Source organism: Bos indicus, chromosome 1 (genome assembly GCF_029378745.1).
Source record: "Bos indicus isolate NIAB-ARS_2022 breed Sahiwal x Tharparkar chromosome 1, NIAB-ARS_B.indTharparkar_mat_pri_1.0, whole genome shotgun sequence".
NCBI classification, from domain to species: Eukaryota; Metazoa; Chordata; class Mammalia; order Artiodactyla; family Bovidae; genus Bos; species Bos indicus.
Window position 1 is genome coordinate 74,717,691 of NC_091760.1, and position 17,790 is coordinate 74,735,480.

Below are 17,790 nucleotides of genomic sequence, written 5' to 3' on the forward strand. Positions count from 1 at the left end.
AAAAATGGGCTCGATAGAGGACAGAAATGGTATGGACCTAACAGAAGCAAAAGATATTAAGAAGAGGTGGCAAGAATACACAGAAGAACTGTACAAAAAAGATCTTCACGACCCAGATAATCACGATGGTGTGATCACTCACCTAGAGCCAGACATCCTGGAATGTGAAGTCAAGTGGGCCTTAGAAAGCATCACTACGAACAAAGCTAGTGGAGGTGATGGAATTCCAGTTGAGCTATTCCAAATTCTGAAAGATGATGCTGTGAAAGTGCTGCACTCAATATGCAAGCAAATTTGGAAAACTCAGCAGTGGCCACAGGACTGGAAAAGGTCAGTTCTCACTCCAGTCCCAAAGAAAGGCAATGCCAAAGAATGCTCAAACTATCACACAATTGCACTCATCTCACATGCTAGTAAAATAATGCTCAAAATTCTCCAAGCCAGGCTTCAGCAATATGTGAACCGTGAACTTCCTGATGTTCAAGCTGGTTTTAGAAAAGGCAGAGGAACCAGAGATCAAATTGCCAACATCCGCTGGATCATGGAAAAAGCAAGAGAGTTTCAGAAAAACATCTATTTCTGCTTTATTGAATATGCCAAAGCCTTTGACTGTGTGGATCACAATAAACTGTGGAAAATTCTGAAAGAGATGGGAATGCCAGACCACCTGATCTGCCTCTTGAGAAATTTGTATGCAGGTCAGGAAGCAACAGTTAGAACTGGACATGGAACAACAGACTGGTTCCAAACAGGAAAAGGAGTTCGTCAAAGCTGTATATCGTCACCCTGTTTATTTAACTTATATGCAGAATACATCATGAGAAACGCTGGACTGGAGGAAGCCCAAGCTGGAATCCAGATTGCCTGGAGAAATATCAGTAACCTCAGATATGCAGATGACACCACCCTTATGGCAGAAAGTGAAGAGGAACTCAAAAGCCTCTTGTTGAAAGTGAAAGTGCAGAGTGAAAAGTTGGCTTAAAGCTCAACATTCAGAAAACTAAGATCATGGCATCCGGTCCCACCACTTCATGGGAAATAGATGGGGAAACAGTGGAAACAGTGTCAGACTTTTTTTCTCGGCTCCAAAATCACTACAGATAGTGACTGCAGCCATGAAATTAAAAGACGCTTACTCCTTGTAAGGAAAAGTTATGACCAACCTGGATAGCATATTCAAAAGCAGAGACATTACTTTGCCAACAAAGTCAAGTCTAGTCAAGGCTATGGTTTTTCCTGTGGTCATGTATGGATGTGAGAGTTGGACTGTGAAGAAGGCTGAGTGCCGAAGAATTGATGCTTTTGAACTGTAGTGTTGGAGAAGACTCTTAAGAGTCCCTTGGACTGCAGGGAGATTCAACCAATCTATTCTGAAGGAGATCAGCCCTGGAATTTCTTTGGAAGGAATGATGCTGAAGCTGAAACTCCAGTACTTTGGCCACCTCATGGGAAGAGTTGACTCATTGGAAAAGACTCTGATGCTGGGAGGGATAGGGAGCAGGAGGAGAAGGGGACGACAGAGGATGAGATGGCTGGATGGCATCACTGACTTGATGGACGTGAGTCTGGGTGAACTCCAAGAGTTTGTGATGGACAGGGAGGCCTGGCGTGCTGTGATTCATGGGGTCACAAAGAAACAGACACAACTGAGCGACTGATGTGATCTGATCTGAGTAACTGACATCCATACACAGCCTTCCAGGGAGGCTCCGGTTAGTCTGGCATTGCACTCGCCTCTGGCTGGTGGCCTAAGAGTCAGTTTAGGTGACTCTGTGGATCACATCCTCTCTCACCTCTGTTTTCTCATTCCCTGAGTTATCCTAGGAGATGCTTCCTCCACTTCTCCAGGCTGCCTCCATTCTCTCCACTTTGTCAGGGTCTTACCTCAGTGAATCCCACTTCAAGTGAATTTGTTCAGCTGATGTACTCAGAAAAGTGTTTTGTTTTGTTTCTTTAATGACAGCTTTCTTATTAGTCATCAACATTCATCAAACTCATACTATAGTAATGAGTACTATTCAAAGTGATAAGTAAAATAAGCATAAAGTAACTTAAAATAACCATATAAAATAGATACTGTTCTTACCTTTGCCTTTAGATGAGGAAAAGGGGGTTAAACAGGCTGAATAACTGAAAAGTTGTAGCACCAGAATTCCAAATAGAGCAGTATGAGTCCAGTCTGCAGAATTATCCAATATGAAAATCCACCAGTTCATAGAAGAGGTGATAGTTGTTTCACATGCAATCAAAATACAACCTAAGTATTCAGAGGCTCTTACAATGGAAACCCCTTACAGATCAAATTCCACTTTGCTTTTTACAGACAGAGCAACAGAGACACAGAGAAGGGGAGTCACCTGTTTGTGGTGTCATTGGTTTTCTTCAGTCTAATCATGCATCTTCCAGAAACGAAGTCTCAGATCCTTAGCTTTAGCTGGTGAAACAGTGGCTGTGCATCATTTTTCCTGGGATTGAAATAGCATTAAGCTAATGAGCATACTTGCTGCTCTGCATAGGGAGTTGAGTGAGGTAGGGGTTGAAACAGGAAAGTAGGAGCTTGGAAAGTAGACTTGAGTCTTTCCCAGAGTCAGTTTGACTGTGGCAGCAGGTTCAGCATTTACTGTATTGAGATCAGGTGGTTTTCAGGATATGGACTATCTAATATTTAAATACTGACTTTAAATTTACAGCAATCAGTGAAGCTGCACAACCTCGTGGAGGATCACAACAAAGTCCAGGTCAAGATCACTGTAAAAGGCAAAGGTAAGTGATGTGTTTTGCTTTCATCAGCATCCTAGTATTTGGAGTGGAGTTGGTCTCATTTGTTTTGATGATAAGTCAAGGAGGAAGTCTCTTTTGATTATACTGAGAACTGGGGCTGGGCAAGGCAAACAAGTCATCATAGATTGAAAATTTAAGGCAGCAAGGTCATAAGAATGCTGACTTGTACCTGCAGGATACTGAGAGTGAGCCCCTTGTTGAATTCTGTACCTTAGGTGCCTGGCATGCCTCACCCTGATGCCAGCCCTGATTGAACTGTTTCTACTCAATGTCTGGTTTATTTCAAATCCCCTCTGTACTCCATATTTCACTCACTGGAATGTTACTGGGTAAGCCTTCTTAAGGCTTTTTGATTTGCTAACTAACCATCTCAAACAGACCCAGCAACATATATTTGTATCTGTTATATGGAAACCAGACCTGTATAAGGCTTATGGATGACTGGATGGACAGTGGGCATTTGCTCCGAGTTACCTGGGCTGAGGTGACCATGGCTCGCAGCAAGAAGTGAGGAGCTGTACTCCAGAGCAGTGGAAGTTGTCTGGAGTGTTTACATGGGCCCTGATCCAAGTACTGAGTGTGCTATAGGGGGTCAGGAACCCAGCTAAAGGATGTAAGCAGACGCAAAGGGGCACTCTTCCATGGACCAATGCCCTTTAAGGGTCTCCTGTGGACAGAGTGCTGTCCCAGGTACTAGGATCAAGATGGGATCTTATTGCTGAGCAAATCCTTTCCTAAGACCCAGACACCAATTCCCTAATCCTAGTTTTCTGGGAATCTGCAATTGAGTGGAAAGAGGCTGGAGCAGGTGAGCATGCAGGGTAGTTCTTGAGCAAAAAGTTGATAAGAGTTCTCAGCTGTTTTGATTGTTAGGTAAAAACATGAAAAGTTCATCTGATCATGAAAATGTTGCTCCTATATAGGTTTGCAAGAGCTGGAATCCCGTCTCTTGGTTCCCGGAGATGTTCTTATTCTTCCAGGAAAGCTTTCATTGCCTTGCGATGCTGTTCTGATTGATGGAAGCTGCGTGGTGAATGAAGGCATGCTCACAGGTAGGCAGTTGTCATGGAGCTTCCTCTTTCTTTCCTTCCAACAACCAGGCCAAGTGAGCAAAGCAGATCAGCATACACTTACCTGCTTTATGTACACAACTTAGTGACTGAACAACCACAAAGGTATTGAGAGATAGATGGGGAAGACACATCCAGGCTATTCATGTGAATGAAAGCAATATATGTAGATAAGGAAATTTTAAAATATCAGAATGAAAACCACAATACATATGAACCTAGAAGAAAAGACTGATACAACTTGTAATTAATTAACTACCCCATGAGTGAGATGAATAAGATGCTTTGAGTTTAGAGTTGGGTGAGAAGATCCTACTATTTGATGCACAATCTCTTTATAAATATGAGGATGGTTTATACACCTGTTCGAACAAAACACAGACTAAAACCGTCAGCTCACAATTGACAGGGCATAGGGACTTTATCCAGCCCTGTATTCTGTAGATGGAAAACTGAGCCCCAGTTTTCAGTGGGAGAAAGATTGAGTTGGGTCTTCCAGAAAGGCAGTAAAACAGTTCTGTTCTTTAGAATTGTGTTTCCAGTTGATCTCACTGAGCATAAAACTGGTTTTCTAGTTACGGCTTGAACTGTCCTTGTCCTCATTTGTGTACAGTCCATTTGAATTTGAGTAATTAGTAAGGCTCTATCTATAACATATTCTTTAAGCCAAAAAGAAAAAAAGAAGAAGAAGAAGAAGAAGAAAATACACAGGGCATCTTAATTAAAGAAGAAAAGAACCATATGGAAACATGAAAAAGAAATTATTGGTCTTTTGTGTTTACAGTTGGTGCATTTTTCTGTTTCCAAATAGTGTAAGACAAGGAAAAGAAAAAACACATGCACAACATTTTTTAACATCACCTAAACATAAAGAGAGTCATTCTCTAATTCCTAAATTGTTCAACAGAAGCATATTTCCCATTAAAGATGAGCCTGCTTAATTTAAAACTGAGACAAGAAAATGCAGTAAACATAAATATGTGCAGTATAATTACAAAATACCCCTTTAATGTGTTAAGATCTAACTGCCTTGTAATGGTAGTGTTGACGATTTGCATACTGATCATATCTCTCATCCAGAATGTTGCCATAGTACCTCAAGTACAAACCTCACACCCAAGAAAACCGTGCTCTTCACTCAGAGGCAACAACTATCTCTCATTTCCAATAGCCTGACAACCAAGAACAGTGTCTCTGAAGGCAACAGAGAGCGTGGCAGTGAGACTAGAGAGGGGACACACAGCAGGGTTTACTCCCCTGGGTCATCTGACCTGGAGGATCATGCTTGCCTGATTCTTAGGAAAACTCAGAAAGTCCCAGAGAAGCAGCAAACGCAAAAATGTCACCTTTTAACAAATGTGCAAAGTTGACCTAAAATGACCTCAAATGGTCAGTGGCTTTTCTGAGGGCCTGTTTCAGGAAAAACAAAGTCATCAGTATTAATATCTATGCAGCCTAAGTATTGATAAAGTCAACTTTAGAGATAAACACATAAAATAGAAATATAGCCATCTCTTTCTCATTAATTTCTTGAAATAGACCTCAGTACCAGCATGCTTTGAATATTTTATTACATAGCTTGCCTAGATCCTCCCACTCACTATGTATTCCTGGGAAGGATCCTGATGGAGTAATTAGATTAAGGTTAGATTCCTGAAACTGCAACTGTATTTCTTGAGTATGTGTTCATAAATGTGACTCAGGTAATATCCTCCATGTGCAAAAATAGTCCTTTACATATGCAGAAGTCTTTATGTAAGAAGAGTAGCAAATATTCCTAGCATCTCTATAGCAATTTATACTTGCATAAACAACTTTTATATCTCACTTCATTGTAACATAAAACAAATTAGACTAGGCACTATTATAATACCCAATTTACAGACAGGGAAACTGAAGTGAAGAGACTAGGGCTGCTCAGCTAATGAGTGAAAGGGGCCAAGTTGGAGGTGGATTGGCTTCCAGGCATGAGGGACCATAGGAGTGAATACAATGATTCTAGGATGGGTACAGGTACTGTTTTTTTGTTTTGTGTCTCCTTGCCTTTTCCTTTCTCAGGATTAGTCCCATTTATAGCACATGCGCATTGCAGAATTTTCCTTAGCATCATCTTAACCTCATCCTCTAGTCATAAACTCCACTAGGCAAAAAGCTCAACTTTATTTTATACCTACGCTTCATTTTAATTTTGGCTTCAAATTTGGCCTTTCTTGAAAGTGTGTGGTGTGAAGCATCTGATAGAAGTCAGGTATCCCAGCAGTTAGCAGGAGCTCCCCAGCAGTTAGCAGGAGCCCTGCCCCCACGCCCCCCATTCTAGTCTGGCTACAGAAGTTGTGCCAGGTACTGGGGAGAGGCCTCTGGTCTAGGACACGCTCCTCTCTGTGGTTGCCTCATGCCACTCAGAGCTCGGGGAACGTCGGGGACCTATCTACCAGGAAATGAGGCAGACCCCGGCGACGTTTGCTCTCAGTTTCCATAAACTTCTAGAATGTTTCCATGTCCTAGTTTGGTTCGGGCCCCTTCTCTCATAGACATACAATATCCAAGCTCTCTTTAGACTTTCTTCCAATTCCTACTCTTTGGATTTTTATTTGGCTAGAAAAGTAGTAAAAGAAAGGCATGATGAGCAGAAAAGCTTTCTTCTTTCTCTCAGGTGGTCTCTAAAATTTATGGTAAATTTATGAGTGTCTTTTGAAACTCAAAAGCCAGTCCCTTGCTCTTTTCTTGTGCCTCCTGAGACAGTGATCCCCTTCAAGATTTAGCTCTTCCCGAAGGGTCCAGAGGAAAAAGGGAATACTATAGGGAGAAATTTTTTCCTGGTAGCAATAGCTAATTTTTCTTAGCTCTCATAAATATTAGGTGTTATGCTAGCATTTTACACATGTTTTTTCATTCAATGCACAGCTCTGCAAAGTGAGAGAATCTGAGGTCCCGAGAGGGTAATTTATTTGCCTAAGGTTACACAGCTTGAAAGTGGTAGAGCTGAAAGTAGAATTCATTTGTTTATTCATTCATTCATTCATTCAACAAATTTTATTAGCCCCCACTATGGAGCAGACGCTCTACTAGGTGCTGGGGAGACAGCAGTGAACAGGCAGATTTCTGCCCTCATGGAGCGGACTTTAGTGGGAGGACAGAAAACATGAAGGCAGATAAATGACATAAATTCCCAATAACAGGAAGTTCTATGAAGGAAATAAAATACTTAAACCCAGCCATTTTGTCCCCAGAGCCTACGCTTGCAACTACTGTTCCTCGTTCTCTTAGGGATAATTATGAGGGGGAGGGGTAACTTTCACTCTGCCACAGTCCCTCACCCTCCCTCTGCTCATTAGAATTACTGATCTATTTGAATCGTATGTGCAGAATCAGGTAGTGGTCTGAGCTGGACACAGGAATTCCCCTAAGAGGTTATTTCATATTTATATCCTGTCAGACAAGCTTGTAGTCAGTGGATAGATCAGATCTTCTCCTCTCTTCCTGTTTTCCTTTCTTCTTCTCTCTCACTCCTGTCTTTCTTTCATTTATTCACTCATTCATCCATTTATTCAATAAAGTTTCAGAGATGCCTGCTATGTGCCAGCACTGAACTGTGTGCTGGAATCAACAAGAGAAATGAGAAAAGGTCCCTGCCCTCAAGTAGTTTATAATCTGATGGTCCCAGAAGTATAAATAAACAAGGACCTGACCTTTCAAAACACTGTCACCATGTAGAGACATCTGGCTCATTGTGGACAAAGGAGGGAGTTTCAATTTCACAGCAGCCAGGATCTTCAGGTCTCAGAAGCCAAGTGAACAGTTGGCTGTGAGTGTCTTTCCTTCTGAAACCCTCTCCAGCCTACATAGATATCCAAACTTTTGTTAGGAGAATCCATCCTTTCCTGGGATTCCCTGGGAAAATGCTGAATATAAAAATTTTAAATGTCAAAGTCCTTGTTTTCTGATATTACCTAGATCACGAGAAAGAACCTAAACTTGTGTAACTATAATCAGTATAACTGTATTTCCAAGTAGGAAATATAACATTATCTTGCTAATTGAATAGCAAAAATCTGATGACAGTTTCAACCAATTCTAGTGCTTTTTAAATCTATGAGCCCAGAAGTGTTATTGGCATTTTTATTTTGTCTCTGAAGCTTATTCTTTTTGAACTCTGAGCTGATTTTCTTTGTATCTGAGATATCTGGTTGTACATCCATTAGGGAAAGTAGAGGAAGAATACTGGCAAAGAATCGGAGTCAGTAATAGAATACATCCATGGCCTGGTTTAGCTGAAGTCTGTGTAGAGTGATAACAGCCATGGATGCTCAGATGGTGGTGGCTCTGACAACCTAGCAGGAGAGTTTGAGGCTTATTAGCAATGGCAACTGAAAAGGTTGAAGGATTTTTGAGAAAAGAATGAGATAATAAAAGGAGCCTCTGTTAGGATTCATCTGGAAATGGTTTGGGAAGACTGAAAGGGGGGACTGGAGGGGAGGAACAATTAGGAGAATGGGAGATAAGAGAAAATAGATATGTTAGTCTCTGACCCAGTTCCTGGCACAGGGCTCTTGAAACACTTGTAAATTCCTACTTGATAAAAGCACTAGGAGCGTCTCTTGTTCTCATGAGGCCGCTGTTGGTGGATACCTGGATGGCTCCTGGATGGGGGCTGGTCCCCAGAAAGACCAAACCATGATTAGAAACTTGGAATTTTCAACCTCAACCCCCATTCTCTATAGAGGGAAGAAAGGCTGGAAATGGAGTTGATAATTAATCATATCTACATGAGGAAGCTCCCATAAAATCCTAATAGTATGGGGTTCAAAGAGCTTCCAGGTGAATGAGCACACCCACATACCAGGAATATGATGCACCCCAACTCCAGGGGGACAGAAGTTCCTGTACTCAGAACTCTCCCAGACCGTCCCCCAGGTACCCCTTCACCTGGTTGTCCATCTGTGTCCTTTATAATACTCTTTAATAAACAGCTAAATGTAAGTAGGCATCTCCCTGAATTCTGTGAGCCGCTTTATAAAATTAACTGAATCCAAGGAAGGGATCATGGGAACCTCCGATTTATGGGTCATGCTTTAGAAGCACAGATGACAAACTGGATTTGCAACTTGCATCTGAATGGGGTGGGAACAGTCTTACAGGACCGAGCCCTTAACCTGTGGGATGTGACACTATCTCCAGATGGATGGTATCAAAATTGAATTTAATTGAGTTAAATTATAGGACAATCAGCTGATGTCACAGAATTGCATGTTGTGGAGGAAAAAACCCTACACATCTGGTATCAGAAGCTTTGTGAGTACAGTAGGGTGTGAGACTAAAGACAAAACACATAAGGAAGGATTGGGGATTTTCCTAATTCAGGACTTCAAAGTTGAGATGTTTATTTAAAAAAAGATTGATTAGTTCCATGGTAGCCTCAAATTACCCAGAGGACATGTTTGCACTTCAGAGAGCTAAACAAATCACAGCTAATCCATTGTTAATGCAACCACCAAGAACCAAACAATGATTGCCATTTAAGCCACTGGGACCTAGATGCAAAAGTCCAGGAATGACACTCAGAGGAAGGTATGTTAGGACTTGGAAAATCATTCTGTGAAAAGGCAGATTATGGAAAGAGGAGGAATCAAAATGGTTCTGAGACTATAAATCTGTGACTCAGCAACAAGGTAAGACCTTAAGAGAAACCGAAATTTAAAGAGGAAATTTGGGGCTAAATATATTGATACAGATTTTAGAAATGTTGAGTTCCAGAGGCTAGTAGAATATCCAGGTTGGGGTGAACAGCCAACAACCGAGAAGCACCAAACAAGGGCCCAGGAGAGAGGAAAGATGGAGCTAGGCATTACTGGGATATCTTTTTAGACATGCCAATTAATGGAAGTACGGCTGAGGTCATCCAGAAAGAGGAAGGGGAAACAGAGGTCCTATCTTGTTACATTAATTTCTCTTTCACTGCAAGCTCCAAAAAAGATCATGAAGAATATTTTTTTTCTTCGAGATTTGAGATGTAATTAACATACAGCACTGTATAAATGTAAGGTGTATAGCGTGACTTGACTTACATAATGAAATGATTACAAGTTCAGTGAACATCCATCATCTCACAAAAAACAAATAAATAAAAAAGAAATTTAAAAAATTCCTTATGATGAGAACCCTTAGGATTTATTCTTACAACAAATTTCATATATAGCATGTGGCAGTAATGGTCATATTCAGTGTTAATCATATTTATCATGTTTACATTACATCCCTATTACTTATTTACCTTACTGAGAAGTTGGTACCTTTTGACAATCTTCATCCGTTTCCCTCTCCTTCTACCCCAGCGTGAAGAGTACTGAGAATATTGTGCAGATTTCCTGCAGGCATCATTTCTCACCCATCTCTGTACTTCCAGGGCTGCTTTCCTTTACCCCAAACTCAACATTCCAAACACCCTCAACTGCCATTAATACCCAGAGCACACCATGCTCTTTCTCTTAGATCTCCTAAGAATGCTCTCTCCTCCTCCTTAAGCTGACCGAGCTTATTGCCTTTCAATTGTCACCTATTACTTGCACACAGAATCTTTCCTGATCTTCCTTTTGGGTTGGATCTTCAGATCACCTGGTTCTGCTACCAAAATATTTACCACACTGTCAATTTAATTAATTATTTACTGATATTTATGGGCCTGGCTCCCTGAGCTTTAGGAGGTCAGAATTTCTGTCTTATTCATTATTACATTGCCAGCATCTAGAGCAATGCCTGGTATGGAATAAGCACTTAGACACATTTGCCAAATCAATGGATGAATGGACAGATAAACAAGTGAATAAGAGGCAAGTAATAATAACTAATAATAACATGCTTTGTAGCTACTTCATGCCTAGAATAGTGCTGGGCTTAAAGAAAACTTAGGAAAATGATTAAGTGGCAACTCCTTTCTCTAAAATGGGATGCTTTTTAAATAAAAAACAGTAAACCATACTGGCCATACTTTCCCAGGTATGGGAAAGATAGGCAACTCTTAAACAAATATTTGAAATATAATCAAGTATACCACTGCTTGCATCACTAATATCCTTAAGAATGAATAGTCATCTGACTTTTGAGATAGGAATGAACAAACAGATTAACTGTGGTTTCTATCCTTTCTTGAAACTGGTGAATACCAGCTCTAAATTACTACCCAAGTTCACACAAAATCAACAAAATACCATCTTCTTTAGGAGAAAGTATACCTGTTACAAAGACACCACTGCCCCATGCAGAGAACACCACAGCCTGGAAATCCCACAGCTTGGAAGATTATCGGAAGCATGTCCTTTTCTGTGGAACAGAAGTTATTCAGGTCAAGCCCTCTGGGCAGGGGTCAGTAAGAGCAGTCGTTTTGCAAACAGGTCAGTAGATTCCATTTTTGTAAACATGGTCCATGATTAGAGGTGGGGGAGCTAGGTTAGGGAAATCTTGTTTACAGTTATGGAGTTTGTCACATTCTGGTTTCCAATGAAATGCTTATTATTCCAGGTTGCTGCCATTTCCAACTGAACTGTTCATTGTGAATACTGTTGTTTGTGATGAAGTGCATACGGGGATGAAGTACACTTCCTCAAAGGCAAAACTGTGTTCTTGGATTTACTATGTGTCCATAGACTTCTTCTCTTTTCACTCTGTACTTTCTCTAAGTGATTACCAAGAAAATAGTTTCAACCATGATCACTTGAGAAATTTTTATTTTCAAAGAGTCATATGCCAGGCTGTTATCTCAAGGTTTTTACTGGACGCCTTCAACAGGTCCAAAGATTCTTCAAAGTCAAGGCATCTACAAGGGGACTCATACTCCTCTAGTGCCGAAAGTTTCTAGCAAGTTTCTTCATATTGTCTTTATTCCTCATTTTCTCTCCTACCAAATAGGGCACCACATCCTACGGATTCTGCAAATACCTCCTGCATCCTGTCTCCCTCCCTCTTCTTCATCCTCATAGTTGGTGTTATCTAAGTTATCATTTCATGTCTAAATTATTACAGAAGAAATATTTATTTGAAAGTATCCCTTTAACTTTCACCTTAAATATTGTTTTTTTATGCCTTGCTCAATTTTTCTCTAACCTATTCCTCAATCTGTCACCAAGTCACACTTCTAAAACATAGTTTGGAGCAATTCAAAAATACCATGCTCAAGAGTGTTTCAAGACGACCCATATTAGTCCCATTCTTTCACATGACATTACATGATCAATACCTTCCATGGTCTGGTCTCAGCTCTGTATTTACAGCTGTATTACAGCTGTATTACAGCTCATGACCTGTGTTTCTGCCCCCCCACATATTCATAGACCCAAAATATATCTTGCATTTTGATATTTCTATGCTTTAGTTTAGTCTATGATTCAACTGTTCTACCTAGTTTTTTAATACAAATATCAAGGTTTGAGGGGTTTTTATGCTCAAAGTAGTCAGTGGACATGAGAATATCCCTCAAGCTGCTGCCTAAGAAAAAGCTAATAGGTGTAGATCATGAAAACTCCTGATCTAAGCTTATAAAATGCTAAAGCAACAGATTAGAGAAAATTTGGCTGTTTTCCTTCAAAGTCTACAAAGCCATGTTTGAGGAGAGCAGATGTTCATCAAGAAGTGGGATTAAAGCATGCTTGGAAATGGCAACCCACTCCAGTTCTCTTGCCTGAAAAATTCCATGGATGGAGGAGTCTCGTAGGCTACAGTCCATGGGGTTGCAAAGAGTCAGACACGACTGAACGATTTCACTTTCACTATACTTACAATACTGATTCATGTCTGGAATATATAGTAGTCAATCTTTTTGCCAGTACTTTAGAGATGAATGAGTATCTACTAAATGCTATGCATAGAGGGCTAAAGAAAAGCAAATGTGAGATACTCTTTGCCCTCAAAGAAGATTATGATCTGATACAAGAGACAGATGGATTTATAGCCTACAAAACACAGTGCATAGAGGGATGTCATACAACCAAGTTGGTTTTTATCCTTTCTTAAAACTGGCAAATACCAGCTCTAAATTACAGACAGAGGGAGAAATTACTTTGATTATGAAATATGGGAGTAGAATTCTGGAAATACTTATTTGAAGAGATGGTATTTTGAGCCAAACCTGATAAAAGGGAAGGATTTAACCAATCACAGAGAGCTGGAAAAATAGGCTAATTTGTATCTAAGAAACATAAAAGAAGGAATGCATGGAGGTCTCTGGGACCAGGGAGCAGGGACTAGGGATAAGCCTAGAGAGGCAGGAGACCTCAAATGCCATGCCTACAAATTTGAACTTTATTCTAAATGTGTGTGGTTTGGAAGGTTTTTGAATTTAAGAATAACATGACCAGAGGCATATAAAATTACTTGGACTTTGCTTTACTTTTCTCTTAATTTTCCATTACTTTCAACACATATTTTTCTTTAAGTCTTCTTCTCTCAGCATCTCTTGTTCTCTGGTCATTGCCTTCATCAGCTCCTTGGTCTTTTTCTCAGCCCCATATGTGAAGTAGGGGTTACATTGTTTGAGCCACTGAAGCACTGACCCCCAGAGCAAGAGAAATTGAGAAGGGCTAAGTGAACACCATTTATTATTCCTGGAAATTTGGAAGAATAATAAATGTAAAACTGTTAGGTCACAACAATGCTGTTTTAATTCCATATTCAAATGACTCTATTAACTAGTTCTTAATTCAATGCAAACCATTTTTTTCTTTTTGGTTTTAGGGGAAAATGTATTAAAGGACCTTACACCACTTGTGATTATCTTCATGTAGGTTACAATACAGCCAAAGGGGACTTGGTGAGATCCATCCTCTACCCCCGGCCTCTGAACTTCAAACTGTACAATGATGCCTTCAAGTTCATAGTGTCCCTGGCCTTCCTTGGAATCATGGGTTTTTTCTATGCCCTTGGTGTATATATGTATCATGGAGTAAGTACTTGGGGGTAGGGCTTTTTAATAGGATAACTTTCTCAAGGAACTTAACCTAACTAAAGGGTTAGAATCAATGTCATCCAATAGAGCTTTCTAGAATGATGAAAATATTCTATATTTCTACACTGGTCAACTTGCTAGCCATTAACTATGTGTTCACTGAGCACTTGAAATGTGTTGGTGTAATAAAGGAAATAAATTTTCAATTTTTAAAAATTAAAATAGCCACATGTGATTAGTGGAAATTATATTGGAAGGTGTAACTATTAAAAGTTGTGAGGTTCACAGCTCCTTTCACCACCTGGATGGGAGTGAAAAGTTACTTCATGTGTGGCATTTGTTACATCCAAGCCCAGAGGAATACATGTTCCCTCAGAGGAAATACATGCTTCTCAAACATTATAGGATGGGGAAGATTTGGTCTTAAGATTAGAAAGCAGTAAGGATATACACATTTGAATGACAAAAATGCAAAGGAAGAAAAACACAAAGGAATTCTGGAACTAGCAAGCAGTTATGAGATGAATCTATTAAGGTGGGATTAGATTAGATTAAAGGGGATATTGAATGCCATGCCTAGACGTTTGGACTATTTGAAAGTGTTGATGTATTTGAGTGTGTACATTGTCAAGGGAATACTCAACACACCATGCAGTCAATGAGCTGCCCTGTGTTCTCGTTAGGTTCTGAGATGAAATTGAATGTCTGGTTGTACAGCTGTGTACTGTATGGATCCCCACTTCCCTTTATAAGCTTCATGATGTCTGGTTTTGTTTGGATGTCTCTCTGAATAGTTGTGATGGCTGTGCAGGAAAGAATTGTCACAAATAACCCATGAGGTCCTTTCTGGTCCTAAGAATCTGATTCTGTTATCAACTTTGGTCTCTTCTATAAAACATGCTGGGATCTTAGCAGTGTGGGCTTATAGGGGAGAATAAAACATTGTGAATAGAAGGATCCACACACAGGTATGAAACTGGGCATGAGTGGACTCTAAAATGCCCAAACTGATGGCATTGGTGATGGCATAGAGAAGTGTGTGTGGAGTGTGGGAGAGGCAAAGGCAGTCATGAGAATTTTTAGGCAATGCCATGTTCAAACCTGAGCTCTGCATAGTCATTGCAATCTGAAATAAACTGTCAGAGAGCATTTCTAGGGGGAAGGAGGTTAGAGGAGGCCAGGGCACATGGGCACCAGTAGAATAGAGTCTGGAAAGAGTGAGGCAGAAAGTCAAAACCAGTGGGGCTGGAATTTGAGGCAGCATGCCAGTTTCATCTGGGAAACATGAGCTTTGAGCAGGAAAACAAGCAAAAGCCCTCTCCTATGGGCCAGGAAGCCCTGGTGGTGATAGCATATGATAGTTTCTTGGGCAAGACTCAATGTCCGGTACATACCAACGCAGCATTCTCATTGCACATCCCATCGTCTTGTAGGTCTGGACCTGCGGACCTTTTGGTTGCTTCTCTCTGCACTGGCTCAGCATTAGGCAGGGCTGAGTCTCCCGGGTTAAAGCTCCTCTGTGGCTGGGGTTGGAAAAATCCGGAAATGATGGATTTCATGATAAACTAGAATTGGCCCGAAGATGTGCCAAGTAGCCATTGTTACTAAACTTGAATCTATGTTTCCAATACCGAAAAGAGAACTTTATGGCTAAAATCAAGGTCATTTCATAAAAACCTAGGCAAGGTTGTAGAGGGAAAGCCATTGGTTAACAGAGCATGGGAAAATTATGCAGCCTATGATTTGACCTCGGCCCTGCCTTTATTAGTCCTGTGATCCTCAGTAGATTGCCTGGAATCCTGATTCTGTGAGACTTGGCTTGGTAATATGACGTATCAATCACACATTTGTGCCCTCCCTCTAGATGAACAGACTAGGGATTATATCCTCACCATTTAACCAGCATGTGGCCTTGGGAAATTTGTTTACTTTTTTAAGTCTCAGTTTCCTCTTCTGTTAAATGGAAGAAATAACAGTATTTACATTGCAAGGTGGTTGTCAGGAGTAAATAAACAGTGTGTGTACACAGTGCTTATTCCAGGGTGTGTATCCATTGAGAACAGCTAGTTTTATTATTGGCTTACCCAGAGCAGTGAATATATGCTGAGATCTTGGCAGAATCCTGGTCCTAGTTTTCATCAGGCTTCCAGGCACTCCACGCATGTGTTGAGCACCTTCTGTGTGTCAGAAGGTGCTAGGCTCTGCATCTGGTGACGAGTAAGATGAATTCCAAGGTGACTTCAAAGATGAACGAGGCACAGCTGCTGTGCCAGAGGAGTTTGTAGAACTGTTGAGAAAGCAACAGTCAGGCCATGTGTGAACTATTACAACTCAAGTCTAGTTCCAGTGACCAGGGGTCCAGGGGGTGTGCAAATGCCTGATGGGCAAAGAAGGGGTGGCCCTCTAGGTGGACAGAAGGCTGAGTGGAGAGAATCAGGGTCAGGAAGGGCAGTAGGGTGTGGGGTGGGGGTCCAAGGTGTCATTTCCTCTGCAGTAGGTGACAATTTGTTGATTTCTCAGACTCGGCCTGGAGAATACTTAGTCCAACCAAGAGAGCTGGCTCATGATGACTATTCTGAGCTTCCAGAACTCCATTGGTGTGACAGGAGATGGAGCCAGGAAGGGTGTGTGCTTTCTGCCAGGCTAACCTGTGTGTCCCTCCCTCCCCAGGCCTCTCTACAAGACACCATGGCCATGGCCCTGCTCCTCCTCACCGTGGCGGTCCCTCCTGTGCTGCCAGCTGCCCTGACCACAGGCATCGTGTACGCACAGAGGAGGCTGAAGAAAAGGAGAATCTTCTGCATCTCCCCACAGCGGATCAATATGTGTGGGCAAATCAACCTTGTGTGCTTTGACAAAGTATGAGCTCAACTCCCCAGGTTGGAGGTTAATGATTTTGGGATGTAGCTGAGCCGGGAAGGGCCTCAGAGACTATCTAGCCCTGCACTCTCCTGGGACAGATGGGAACATGGAGGCCGCGAAGGTCACACACGGAGCTGGTGTGAGAGCATGTTCTAGAAGCCCCCTCTCCCGAGTCCTGAGGAAGTGGTTTAGCCATCACATCAAGCATTTCTTTCCTGTAAAATTTAATATTTCCATGCCTGTTTCGGGTTTCAAAACAATCTCTTACTGTATCACTTTTATGAATGACTGGCTTTTTACAGGCAAAAAGTAATATGAGGAACATTTCTGTTCCCTTGGTGCTTTGTCCAGAGCTTAAGGGAGTATATTCACTTCTCCTCCGCTGCTTCTTTTCAGGAACTGGAAAGCAGGGGCTGTGACCTGTGTTTACACACTCTGGTCCCTCTTTTCCCCTTTGCTTCCCAGAATGTCGAGCCTCAGGACTGGGGCAGATTGTCTGTGCTTAGGGCCTGGAAAGGTGGCAGAAGGGAAGTATGTTCAGAGGAGGGGACAGCTGTTCTGGGACAGGTCCCAGGACCCCTCTCTGTGGCTCCTGTGGGGAACCAGGCAGGGCTGCAGTATCAATCACCTCACCCGGGTACCCAGTTTACCAGCTCTAAGGCAGGGGTCTGGTCTGTTTCCTACATGCCTTCACTTTGTCTTCATGAGAATAAATGATGAAGGCTTTGCTGCTTTTTAGATAACTGATGTTGGCAGAGAGCCCCATTAATGAGATGTTCCAGGCTCTTGAGAAGCTCACAAGCTAGTTGAGGAAGAAGGTAACAGGGAAACATAGATGATGAAAAGACAGTGAAACGCATGCTAAATAAGTATGAGCCAAGCACTGGGGTGTGGTTACCTGCCTCAGGTGGGAGTCACCTCTAAGCTGTGGCTTTGGCTGTCAGGCAGAATGGGCCCCAGGCTCAGCTGTGAGCAGCCCAGCAGCACGCAGATAGCAGGGCTGCCACAGGTGGGGAGCCAGACTCTGGGTGGTGAGAAAGTGGCTTTGTGGTCAGGATGCAGCTGGAACCGATGAGCCCAGCTGCTCAGGGCTTTATGTGCTCGGAGAAGATGGCTCCTTGTCCTAGACAAAGAGGAACAGAG

General features: G+C 41.7%; 1 protein-coding gene across 3 annotated transcripts in view; it reads left to right on the plus strand.

Annotated features, from left to right (window-relative positions):
• The window catches only part of ATP13A5 (ATPase 13A5), a 121,747-nt gene that overhangs the window by 51,192 nt on the left and 52,765 nt on the right, over positions 1-17,790 (plus strand). For all 3 annotated transcript variants that reach the window (XM_019957963.2, XM_019957951.2, XM_019957957.2), the window contains exons 8-12: positions 2,691-2,763; positions 3,705-3,833; positions 11,069-11,239; positions 13,625-13,782; positions 16,456-16,644. In XM_019957963.2, coding sequence (XP_019813522.2) covers positions 2,691-2,763; positions 3,705-3,833; positions 11,069-11,239; positions 13,625-13,782; positions 16,456-16,644 — 720 coding nt within the window. The remainder of the gene's footprint in view (positions 1-2,690; positions 2,764-3,704; positions 3,834-11,068; positions 11,240-13,624; positions 13,783-16,455; positions 16,645-17,790) is intronic.